Below are 12,967 nucleotides of genomic sequence, written 5' to 3'. Positions count from 1 at the left end.
AAATGGAGTCTCTAAGTGGCTGTGCGATACACCTGAGATCCTAGTGGCCCCAAAGCCCACGGGGAGTTAGTACCATTCTGGAATACAAATCTGCCATCCACAACACACAGCTCCTGCCTTTTCCGCAACTGCCACTCCAGTTTTATCTGAAGATCCCCACAATTCTTCTGTTTTCCTGCCCCTTCTGTTTACACCTAGCCTTGGCAATCTATCCTGAGTGTCACGTCTGAGTTCCATGAACTCTGTCCTCCATGACTTGATTTTGGAAGCTGAGCAAATCATATTTATAGATAAGGCAAAGACAGAAAAAAAGTTTTTTGAGCCTCCACTTACATTCTTTGGACATTCCCACTTCAAAGCACTTCTGGAGTCGACAGTATTGGCATCGATTCCTGGTGACTTTATTAATAACACAGTTCTTATCTCGATGACAAGTGTAAATCATGTTCTTCTGAATACTTCTGCGGAAAAAGCCCTGCAAGCAAGCAAGAAGATGAGAAGACTAAGTAAAACTACCAAGTTCCATGAGAAATCAAAACCAGCCTTATCAATGCATTGATTGCTCCGTCTGAGTCATGAAGTGATGGCAGCAGAAAAATTAACTTATTTGAGCCTTATAATCCTTGTGAAATAGTAATAGTCAGCTCTCCCTTTGTTTCAAATCAGAAAGCCCCTTTTAATCAAAACTAGACATGACCGTTATTATCTTGCTGAAGGAAAAATGAATACCAAGCTAATTCACTTGGAGAACATTATGCAGAGCTGGGTTCCCTCCAAACAGGCTTAACTTCATAAGCAGCTCCCTTTCTGGCCAGAAAAATTCAGGTGAGCCCACTATCAAGAAACCCAGTATAAGAGGCATCACATCTGCAAAAGAAATGGTAAGATTCAGGGAAGAATGAGGTCTTCTCAAGAAAGTCTTTTCCACTTTTCCCCCACATATTTAGCTCATTACAACATCTAAAATATGATTTAATTTACAGAGTGTTTAGAAAAATATCCAAGGTTGGAAACAAGGCAAAAAAAGGCCTGCCCACTTAATGGCACATTGGAGTGGTGCTGTCCAAAATGGTAGCCATGAATGACACAGAGCTTTTTAAACGAAAATTAATAAAAATGAAATAAAATTTAAAAATTGATTCCTCAGTTGCACTAGCCACATTTCAAATGCTCAAGAGCCACATATAGCTCAGGGCTACCACACCAGACAGCACGTGTATGGGAGATCTTCATCATGGCCAAAAGTTCTGTGGGGCAGCACTGTTCTGCAGCATTAGCGTTTTGACAAGCTTACCTAAGAGTCATCTGACACTCTTGGGAAATGTAACTTTGTTTGACTTACTATTTACGATGGATTGGACACAGGCTCTGTAAAGACTGTAAAAGGCTGGTAAATTACAAATCTATTTGTTAAGGATAGGTGCAAAGATTTCTGTCTGGCTGAAATATAACCAAAGAGTATTGTCTTATTGCCTTGTAGGACATTAACCGGTTTTGTATCTGACTCTGCAGTCTGATCCCAGCATTCTTTCTTCCTTTCACCGTTATCTACACCAAGCAATCTACCTAGCCACCTAGATATTTTGCTCAAATCCTCCTTTGAACCAGCTTTGCCATCCTATTTCTCTCATTCTTGAGTTCAATAAATCTTCAACTATGTGCTTACTGAATATTTGAATGAGTTGTTACTTCTCAACTTTCTGAAAATTATATTTTGTCACAAGCAGCAGTTTGTCCCAATTTTTGTGAAAAGCTGATGAAATAAAGCAGACTGTAGGCTCATGAGCACATGGTGGCCACCTTCTCCTCTTCGCTCTCCTCATGTCTCCCACATGGTTTTGCAGACAATGGATAATCAAGGGCTGCTTGTTACTCCACAGATGAATGAGCAGTGAGTGAAGGGCATACCTGCTATCTTTTCTCTCTCCTAATTGCCCGACAAAAACCTCTATATTGCTAGCAGTATTAAGAGCAGGGAGCTTTACCTTCTCAACTGTGTTGTGACTTTTACCTACATTAGCAACAATTCTGTTGGATGTTAAGAAACACACCACCGCGTGTGCTAAACAGCACATAAGACTCACCATCTGAGTTCAACTTTCCCTGTAGTGCATTAACACTCCAGGAACCAGAACTAAAAACATTTAGAGGTAAAGCACATTAACAAAGAAAGCTCACGTAACACACATTGTTTAGGATATTTACGTGGGCACCCTAGGATTTTAATGTCTAAATAAACATATTTTTACTGGCATGGTTCAACTGTAAACGCCTGGAAATCTTGTTTAAGGTTGCAACTCCTGTCACATCCCAGACACACACATTTTCCAAGAAAACACAGTTTATTTTGGTACCTCTGGAGCTACAAATATGCTCCAAATCTAAAATAACAGGTTACCGATACTCCGAGCCTCTAATAGAAAATCTGTGCAGAGTGGTCACCTCAAACAATATCTTTTCATGCAAAAAATATACCTACAGGACACTTTTGGCTGCCAGATGTACAAACTCAATTTACAGAAACTGCACTGCTCTCCTGCCAAGAGACACTGACCCAAAGGAAGATCCAGGCTTTTCTGCATGTGTGAAACCAGTGAGGTATGGACAAAGGTGACCTCCTCCATTTATTAAAAAGCCAAATATTCAGTTCAGCAAATTCTTAGTGAGTGACCAAGAGAGGGAGAAAAACAATCTCATGATACACAAATGAAAGAAGAGAGAAGTAAAGAACTTTCTACGTCATTAGTTATCCACTCAGTCTGCTTTAGTAACAATGTCGGCAGAAACTAAATAGGTCTTCTTGGTTTTCCAATCAGATTTTTGGCTAGATATCAGGAGAAGGTCTAAGTTTCAGTAAATCATTTCCACCATGGTAGACTACTTGCTGACTAACATATATGCTGGGAGGTATTTTCATACATGGATTGGGTAAACAGAAAAGCCCTCTGAGGCCAAAGAGAGGTTTGCATTCTACAAGTCCTCCTCCTAGGAGATGTGGGATATTATTTTTTAAGCCGTATTTCCTCGTAGACCACTGCTTTGAGGCTTTAGGGACCTAATGTGTGCCTGTGTGTGACCCGGGAGCCCCATGCCACCTCAATTCTATCAACTCAGTATTTTTACTTGTTGACTCTTCCTTTTATTTTTAACATTACTTAAAATGGAGGGAGACCTTTAGTCTCTGGCTTCATTTGAAAACCAGCACTGACTGTCAATATTAAAAGGCAAATATAACACAAATAAAATGAAAGTCAAGCAAAATAATAATCAGATATTATTTCGCTCTCACTGGATACTGGATCTGCTAAGGGCTGAGAACCCCAGACTGTCACTTCTCGCTGAAAAGGGAGCTAAGCAAATGTTAGAGACAGACTGGCACTGACTTGAGACTTTCTCTTTGAGGAATTCAGAGAAAATGTTTCTCATTATGTGGTTCAGTGAGATAGAGAGCCATGAACCTGTGCCACCTAAAATTGGAAGCCTCATGCTTTGAGAAATAAAACTGCAACCCAATCTTGTCACACGTAAAAATGGGCTTTTGAAGTGCTGAATCCAAAGGGTGATAGTCCTTTAAGCAAGTGGATGGGCAGAGACACATCTAGAGGGGAAAACCCTGAGAAGTTGAGCATGTAAAAGGAAGGATTTGGTCCCATTGGGAGGAGCAGTCTGGGGGGTGGGGGGAAGAGGAAGAGAGAAGAGGTAGGAGGCAGGAGAGGAAGAGCTGTGGAGAGGAAGTCCGGGGACTGGATCGCAGCCGCCTCATGACCACTGTGTGCCCTTGGGCAACTCAGCCCAAGGAGGTGAAGCTCTCTCGTCTCCTCAGTGAGGGGCTTGGGTGGCTGATTTCCAAGATCCTTTCCAGATGTACATTTCTGGGATTCCAAGTGTGTCATCACACCAGAGGGTGACAAGGTGGGATGCCTTGAAAGTGAGAATGAAGGAGTTTCTGTGAGCAAGGAAGGGGTGGTGTTTGAAGACTAAGGAAGAATAGGTGCCCCCCCCCCCCCCCCGTACGGGCAAAAACGGCAATTTGCGAGGGACTAGTCTAGGGTTACTGACACCACAACTTTATTCTTTTTTTGCGGGGGGGGGCATGGGGGAGGGGCAGAGGGAGCAGGAAAGAGAGAATCTTAAGCAGGCTCCATGCTCAGTGCAAGCAGGACACAGGGCTTGATCTCACAACTCTGAGATTATGACCTGAGCAGAAATCAAGAGTTGGACACTTAACTGGCTGAGCCACCCAGGCACCCCCACAATTTTATTCTCACTTTCCTGAAACATCCTTCTCCCAGTAAACCCAGAAAAATTCTGTCTTCAAGATGTATGTCACCTCATCCAGGAAGCCTTCTCTGACTGATCCCAGCACACATAAATGCTTCCTCTTCTAGGTAACCTTGGTATTTGCTTATCTTTCTATATTATTCCGATTCAAGTATAATATTTAAAATATTAAACAATAGTACTGTTCACTTCGGAGGATACATGGGCAACATGGGGGAAAGCCAGGCTGTGGCCAGCGGTCATAGCCTCGGGGAGCCAACTGGGTGTCACAGTACCACCAGCAAGTGTGACTTCTTCCTTGCTGATGCCCTGACAGAGAAACAAGGATATGGAGACAGCTTTCCCAGAACTAAAGTGGGCAGGTTGTTGGGCTCCCACGTGGCCTCAAAGCAGTGTTTAAGGTGCCTTCCCTGGAACCAAGACTGTGGACTTGGGCAGCGGTAGGGAAAGACTGGAGGCAGTGGTTATTCGACAGATGGTAGGAAAGTACTTCAGTTATTTCAACACCTAATAAAACCGTATGGGTGCATATTAGCTGAATATCCCCAGGACTGGGACAGGGAATTTACATGGTAGATAGTCAATAAATAGTTGTCAAATGAACGAATGATGATGCCCTCAGCTCTAATCAGAGACAGAGTGAGAATCCTGGATGTACTATACCTTAATTCCATAAAATATTCCTCCATAGTAATGCATTCCCTGAGGATGATATTGTCTGTACTGAAGAAAGTGAGAAGCTGGGTTTCTCAGAAGTTAGTAGAAGATCCACTGGTTTGACACGTAATCAGCTTAGACAGTCAAGACTTCTGTTGGTTAGCCATGTTAACCATCATTAACATGGATTCGTGTTGGCTAGCTATGATTTCTGTTGTTGATCACAACTTCTGTTGCTTAATCTTGATTTCTCTAATTATGACTTTTGGTGGTAAATCAGGACTCCTGTGATTGGTGAGAAACACAACTAACACTCTAGCTACTTAAATCAAGAAGAGAGATCTGCACCACAAACTGAGTTCAGGGTTTTCTGACCACAGTTTTTCTAAGCTTTCTTACCTCATGCTCTTCTATTCTTGCTATCAAGGAACTGGGATCCAAGCAAATGAGAAGAAAAAAATACTCCTCTGGTGGCAAAGGACACATATGCACTGGAGTGATTTGCTTTGTGTCTTAGTCATAATCCCAGAAGGCCCACTGCCTACTCAGGTCACTTCTGTTTCCCCTGGGGGATATGAGGTACCATTATTCTATCTAATTCTCTCTTACCTACAGTGCAGACACACCCCTAGATCAAAAGGAAAGGTAACCATCTCTTTTAAATCTGAATGTTCTCCTGTCCCTAAATATATAAAATTCATAATTACCTTGGTAGACTAGTCCTATGTCCCAAATCTACCAAGGACATAGAGAAAAGTGGCTCATTGCCCTCCCTGCTTCACGTTTTGATCTGAGGGTAACTTCGGCCACCTTATCTCCTCTAAGATTCTCAAATCATTTCTCTAATTCTGATAATTTTTTTTGTTTTATTCTTCTGTGGACCATGTTTCAACTTCTGGTTTTCAGATGTCATCACATAATATTCCCTACCATCTCTCAAATAGAGTGCTTTTTGTTGGTGTAGAGACTAGCTTGGTGATTAAGAACTGGACATTAGCTCGAGTACCTGTGGATCTGAATTCTGACTCTGCTGCTTACTACATGTGGGATGTTAAGTAAGTTACTCGAAGGCCTGTTTCCTCATTGAGGATAAGGAAATCACCTACACTTCATGGGATTACCTAGTGTACCCAGTTAAGTAAGGGACACATATAAAGTATGAAGCCAATGCCCAACACATAGCAAGTACCCAGTGAATGGTAGCTTTTGTTATTGATGAAACCTTCTCTTTCCAAAGCCCTCTTCTGGAAAACTTCCAATACACATTTTGTATTTAAAATAAAGACTCCCGGATAGGAAAGAACACTGTTCTGAATCTCTGAACAATACAGACTATTGTGGGTAGACAACCTCGTGATTCCAACGGCCATCTCTATATATACTCATTCCCGTACTGATTCATTCATCCAATGCCAATTAACTGGAGTGGATGTGGTGCGTTCTCCTGGGGCATACAAAGATACAGAAAGCATGGTTCCTGCTCTTTCTCAATGTTACCAGGAACATAAAATCAAGTGACTACTCTAGCAGATGCCACCACGCAGTGTGGTAAGAACTTTTAATGGAAGCAGAAAGTGAAAAAGTGCCCAGTAGAGTGCCTGGCACATAGCAGGCCCACTGAAAATATTTACTGAGTAAAGGCCATAAGAATTCAAAGGACTTAGAAGGGAGTTGGCCCCAGATTCCAGCTTTAATGAAGGGGCAGGCTTCGAACGGCAAGCTTTCCCTCCAGGAACAGCTCAGCTTTGCCAAGATCCCAGGTGAGGATGTACAGGGAAGGGGCCGTGGTCCAGGTTGGCAGAGATGTATATGATGGGCTGTGTGTGTGCAAGACACAGCAGAAAGAGCAGGTTGACAATCAGACTAGGCAGGATCTAGATGGCCATGTCGGGCATTTACTGGGGAAGTACTCACTCTTCTGTGCAGCAGAAGGCTAGGGTCAGAATTATAATCTGCCAATATTGTTCAGGAGGCTTTGAATCACGGATTTCCTCATGCATTAATTTAACACATACTACAGTGGATAGTGAGCTCTGGATATGAATACAAATACCTGTACCCCCGAACCTGCCCTCAGGTCTGGTCAGGAATGTAACCCAAGAATCCTTGATTTCTGAAATAACAGCGCAATCTGCGGACTCCCATTTAATCATAAAGTTACTTATGAGAATTCATAGTGCAGTGTTTCGAATGGAAGTAGCTTTTTAGGCCTACAGCCATTCACATCAGGTTCAACAGGTGTGAAATGTGTCGTGATAGTTTGAAGAAAGGCACTAAGTAAAAACTTATTTCTTGGGGAGCCTGGGTGGCTCAGCTGGCTGGGCATCTGCCTTCAGCTCAGGTCATGATCCCAGGATCTTGGGATTGAGCCCCACATCGGGCTCCCTGCTCAGCGGGGAGCCTGCTTCTCCCTCTGCCTGCTGCTCCCTCTGCTTATGCTCTTTCTCTCTGTCTTAAATAAATAAAATCTTTAAAGAACCCCCCAAAAAAGAACCCCCCCCAAACCTTATTTCTTGTATTTAAAAACAACAACAACAACAACCCGGCCACTCGGCACTGTATCAGTCATAAAAAGCACTGGATCAGGAGAAATCCACCCAAAAAGTAACGTGGAAAGCACATCTGTTTGCACTGGGCTTTTGCAGAGTTAATTCCTATCCCATGCAAAGTTCAAAAGGGTAATTTCTCCTTCTAGAGTGAAAGAAGAGAGAGACAACGAGGAGCGTTACTTCGTCGTTCTCCCTCAGTCATGAAAGGGAAAATATTTCCACTCCATCTCGCTCAGAAGGTAACCAGGTGGCCGCCCGCGGTCGTCATGCGCCCAGGCCAGCAGGGCTGGAGCCCAGTGAAGGGCGGCCTCAGGCCAGCGCAGAGCTGCAATTCCCATTTCCAGCCAGAAGCAAAGATGCTGCCAGTGGGAGGTGAGCATGGAATACTCCCATCACGGCTACTTTGGGAAACACGGTTTTCAGTCCAGGAAACACGTTGCCTTAAACAAACAAAAAACACCCTCTGGAGCGAGTGGAAGTCTCTGCGTGACAATGTCTGAAAAGTTATTAATAGCAAGATTTGTGGGGGAGAAAGAGAAAAGTGAAGACCTTTTCACCCCACTGAAAGACAATGGGTGAGAGGGAGGGAGAAAGTAGAAAAACAGCCTACTATTTTGATGACAAACAGAGTTTCCTCCTGAGCAGGGAGGGTGGGCACGAATGTAACTCAAAGGCCACTGAGCGAGTTAGGGAGGGGGCCGCGCTTGGGGCCATGGAAAGGAAAACAACCTAAGATTCATATTCCAAACAAGAAAGTTGAGTTGTCCCAAGGGGTAGAGGCTCAGAGTTGTTTATTTTTTTTTTCTTAAAAAAAAAAAAAATCCTGACAGAACAAGATCCCACTGTTGGGAATTGAGTAAAGATGAATGAATGACAGTAGTGAAGCCTGCGTGCTCTGCTGTTTAGTAGCCCTGGTTTCCAGAAGGTCCATCATTCCACGGTGCCTCTTGCCTGCTAACTGGGAAAGTGTCTCCTGTTCCTTCACTTAGAATCTGACCACAGATTTTAGGCCTGTCTCCTTCCAAGTTCCTTGGACCTGAAGCTTCTTTGGCACGTTTCCTCTTCTCTAGGCTAGCAAGGCAAGCCTTTATCTTGGGAGAGGTCTAGAAAGATGGTACTAAGAAGGCAATGACGACAGATTCAGCAAAAGCATCACCTCTGTGGGAACCAGTCATTCTGGAAGAGGGTGATGATGGCATTGTCCTGGACTTTGTCAGGTGAACCCCGAGAGCTCAACCTCCAGAGACCCAGAGGCCAGTGATCTCGTTCCTTTTAATCCCCAATTAATTAAAACTCCCTGGGAAGTAATACCAATGAATAGGCAGTTCTTAACTGAGAACCTGAACTCACAACATCAGAAAATCACGATCTAAACTTGCAAAGTTTTCAGTGTCCCAAGAAGGGCACCGAGCCATACATTCAGTTCACAGCGTTCTTTCTTTTAGAGTAATATGACCCAGGGAAAAAAAATGCTACTAGGTAACATAAACTGGAAACCAACAGTAAGGAGAGATTAATCAGTTGTATAAAATGTCTTTTAATTTTGGTGAACACATGTCTTTTTAGATTTCAAAAACATGACCTTGGATAAAATAATTTTTTTTAAGTGATCAGCTATCCTATGGGTCTGATTATCATAACTCCACTCTAATCCACAGGTCTGGGGGCCAATAACCTCCAAACACAATTTTTGGGGAGAGAGTTTCATAAGGCAGACCCACATTGATAGTTAAACTGGCTGTTTTCAAAAAGTGAAGGGATCTGTTCTGGGCAGGGCTGGCCTGTTCTCGGAAGGGCCTCGTGCTCGGTTATTGCCCTGCTGTCACAGTCTTGAAATTCTGAATAATTTTTGAACAAGAGCCCAGCATTTTCACTTTGTATTGGGTCCTGCCAATTAAGGGGCCAGCCTGGCTCTAGAATCCCAACTATTCTCTATCTAAAGGTTTCCAAAGTGTTAACCTTTGTGAGGACGTTGGAAGTTTTGGGTAATCTTCTCTGGTTGACCTCCAAGCTAGTTTTAAGACTGTAAATGAGACAGAATTATAAAAGTCTACCACAGTCACACTTACACCAGGATCTCTTTGGGGGTGCTTCCGAACAAGTCCACCACTCTAGGAAGAGCCAGAAAGGAACACCATTTGGGAAGCATTTTATGTTTCACTATTGGGCTTTGTTTCCCACATGGGTAAGGGACTTTGGAGGGGGCTGGGAGGACCAGGAAGAATACGAAGAACTTTTTCAGAATTGGATACAGTGTCCTCCCAAATAGCATATATATTTAGGTGCAAGTTCAGAAGGGTGCCCAGAAGCTCATTCATATACCTCCGAGATGTCTCTGACCCCCACTTGGGAGCCATTGACATAAAGAGTGAATTAGAAAGAAGGTGAAGAATCTGAGGTCAAGTAGTACATCTGTTACCCAGAGCATTTCTGTACAGCAGGTTAAATATTATCAATACTGTATCTTGGGGACCACTGCCCCTCTTCTCAAATTTTGAGTTGAGATATGGTAGGGAGAAAAAACCTTAAGAAAGGAAAAAAGTCTGAAATGGATGGTTTCACTGAGCTCCACATAGCTTTCTTTAAATCTGGTCTTGAAATAAAAAAGAGAATTCACTTTAAACCAACTAAAGACATCTGTTTTCTAGATTACTTGGGTCAGTTATTTTGTCCCCTTCCACGGTGAAACCCATAGTTACCAATTTATTATCAGGATTACTCTAAATATAACTGGGCAAGAAGCCAATGCATTTTAAGTTTTCTAGTTCTCAAATATTTTACTGAGAAAATGCACCAAAATGGCTCCTCAGCTACAGCCCAGGAGTTAGCAGACCCCAGGTGCTTTGAGAATTACTAAATCTCATCTGCACCCAAATTCAAGAACCTCATCTGGACTGAAAGGGGGGGGGGGGTTGGGGCAAGCAGAAGGAGACAGAGCCAAAAAATGCTCAAATATGCTTAAACCCTTTGCAGAGGAGCACAAATTTTTAAATCTCTCTTAGAAGTTTGGTATGCAACATTTCACCATCAACAAAGCCAGGTCTTAGCTCTGTCATGACACACTGATGACAACGTATATCACCATGACAACTCTGCGTATCACATAATTCAAAAGCCTTTCACAGAACCCAATAATCATCATGCACTTATATTCTTTCATAATGCTAAGAAGGACCTCAATTAGAAAAGAAAAAAACAAAAAACGCTTGTCCACAACTTGTTGCCCTTTTTCCAAGGAAATTTAATTTCCAGGGCCATTCTGGGATTTTCTCACTGGAATCTCTCTTGCTTATGTTGTAGGTGGTTACATCCCGAATCCGAATTGAAAAGGAAGAAATCACAGAGGATGTGGGAGCAGGAGGGAAGCTGGTCAGGCATTTACAGTTAGGTCTTCAGGAGTCTGACAACTATAAAATAATGGGCATTTATCAGATGCAGCCTTCTACTTCTCCTCACCACAGACACTGCTCAGACAGTGCAAAAATCTCACTCACAGTTTATTGAGAAAATACTGCTGAAGTTCCACCTCTCAAAATGCATTCTGTCCTTGTATGGAAAGGCCGTGGTGACTTCAGGCAAAGACCTGACACGTCGTATTAGCCCAAACCCACAGCATCTAAACAATGACATCATCGGCAAAATCGTTTAGAGCCCACCGGCCCTCAATGTGGGCCTTCTGTGTACCCGCACTTAGCCAGGTCCCCCAAACCTACAGTGTTCTCTTTCACCTCTGTACCTTTACACATGCTGTTCCCTAGGCCTCAAAAGTCCTTTCCCTGCCTTGTTCATGCCCACTCATGCTCCAGTATAGCGTCAGGCACCTGTGAATCACATACCACCATACCAGCACACACTCTGTTGTAACATTCTTGGTACAATATCGATCCTTGCACCTCTTTCTTCCTGGAAGCAGGAATCCTTGGAGGGTGTTATCTTAATCATCTTTGTGATGGAGTATATGCAAATTTTGTAATTAAAAAGTAACATGTTGCAAGTTATTTTGCTTTTTAAATATCATATGGAGATTCAGTGGAGGAAGGGGAGAAAAAGATGAGCAGAGAACCCTAACTTCAACAAATACAACCACCACCAAAATTCTTTTTTTTTTTTAAAGATTTTATTTATTTATTTGAGAGAGAGAGAATGAGAGATAGAGAGCACGAGAGGGAAGAGGGTCAGAGGGAGAAGCAGACTCCCTGCTGAGCAGGGAGCCCGATGTGGGACTCGATCCCGGGACTCCAGGAGCATGGCCTGAGCCGAAGGCAGTCGCTTAACCAACTGAGCCACCCAGGCGCCCACCACCACCAAAATTCTTTAAGTATAAGGGAAAAGGAAGGAGGAAGTTATATTTTCAATAGTAAACTCCAATATCATAATTCAGACAGCAATTCTAACTTCGTGATTTATCCCAACCTCCCTTCTTTCTTTTTCCAAATTAGCAAGAAATACGCTCAAATTTCACCCATAACTCCTCTTTCTTGATCTTTAAAATTAAAGTTGCTATATAATGTCAGCACAGTGCCTGGATTTGAAATTAAATAGATCCCCAATGTAAAAGGTAAAATTCTTTTAAACAACACGAACTTGTCTGCAATTAAGCACGTTATAGCCTCCACCTCAGCACTGTGCTATATAAAAATCCACTTCTGGAGCTACTGCTGTGTTGAGGACCTTAACTTCTGCACTTTCTGTGCCTATTTTATAAGAGAAAATTTGGCAGAATACACACAATTAATTTTTAAGTGTTACTTCTCTGCGTTTCCATTTCATACCTGACTTTGGTTGATAAAAAAGAGGAGCAGTCTTTTGATTACACTGGAGAGAAGGGGAAAAATAGGCCCAGCGATAAAAGAGGTACCTGCCAATTAGTTAGATTGTTCTCCAGTTTTCAATTAAAGGCCGCCTAATGGATGTTGGGGGACCTGTTTTATTTTCCCGAGCAGAGCTCTTATTTTTAAACTCTTAGCTTCATTTTCCAAAATTGCTGGCTTTAGACAGAAGAAACATGTATCTTGAGTGAAAAGCTCTATGTTCTTCTTCTATTTCCTGTATCAAAATTATATTTCTCTCCTCAATGGCTACTTCCCATTTGGCTTCACAAAGCTCTGTTGCCCAGGATGGGTTTGCTAATGGACAGCAGTCCTTGATGTTGTATCCCGCTCTGGAAGATGGGGGGGGGGGGTCAGATCTGGCTCCTCCAGGCCAGTGAGGCTCATGAGGGAGTTTTGGGGGTGCTTCCTCCTATTTTTGCTCTCTTCAGATGATCATCCCCTGGAACTTTACTTACCCTCTTCAGTTTCTTCAAAAGGACAAGAAAAGAGAACTTAGGAGGGTGTGCTTATGTTGAACCCATCTGAAAGAACTTGCCTCTCCTAAGCATCGGCCTGTGCATGGAATTTGGGAATTATTTTCCTTAGATCAAACAGAAGTAAAAATTTCCTTGGACATGGTTGGCCTTCGTCCTTGGAACACACATGTTC

The 12,967-nt window shown here is 42.8% G+C and overlaps 1 protein-coding gene across 4 annotated transcripts in view; it reads right to left on the bottom strand.

The window, feature by feature from the left end:
• Positions 1-12,967, bottom strand: part of RARB (retinoic acid receptor beta) — a 377,605-nt gene that overhangs the window by 96,267 nt on the left and 268,371 nt on the right. For all 4 annotated transcript variants that reach the window (XM_028099064.2, XM_028099065.2, XM_028099067.2 and 1 more), the window contains one exon: positions 334-475. In XM_028099064.2, coding sequence (XP_027954865.1) covers positions 334-475 — 142 coding nt within the window. The remainder of the gene's footprint in view (positions 1-333; positions 476-12,967) is intronic.

This window comes from Eumetopias jubatus, unplaced genomic scaffold (genome assembly GCF_037043125.1).
Source record: "Eumetopias jubatus isolate StellerSeaLion01/CBP00866 unplaced genomic scaffold, mEumJub1_p1.0 scaffold_1, whole genome shotgun sequence".
NCBI lineage: Eukaryota > Metazoa > Chordata > Mammalia > Carnivora > Otariidae > Eumetopias > Eumetopias jubatus.
This window is presented reverse-complemented; position numbering and strand designations above follow the sequence as displayed.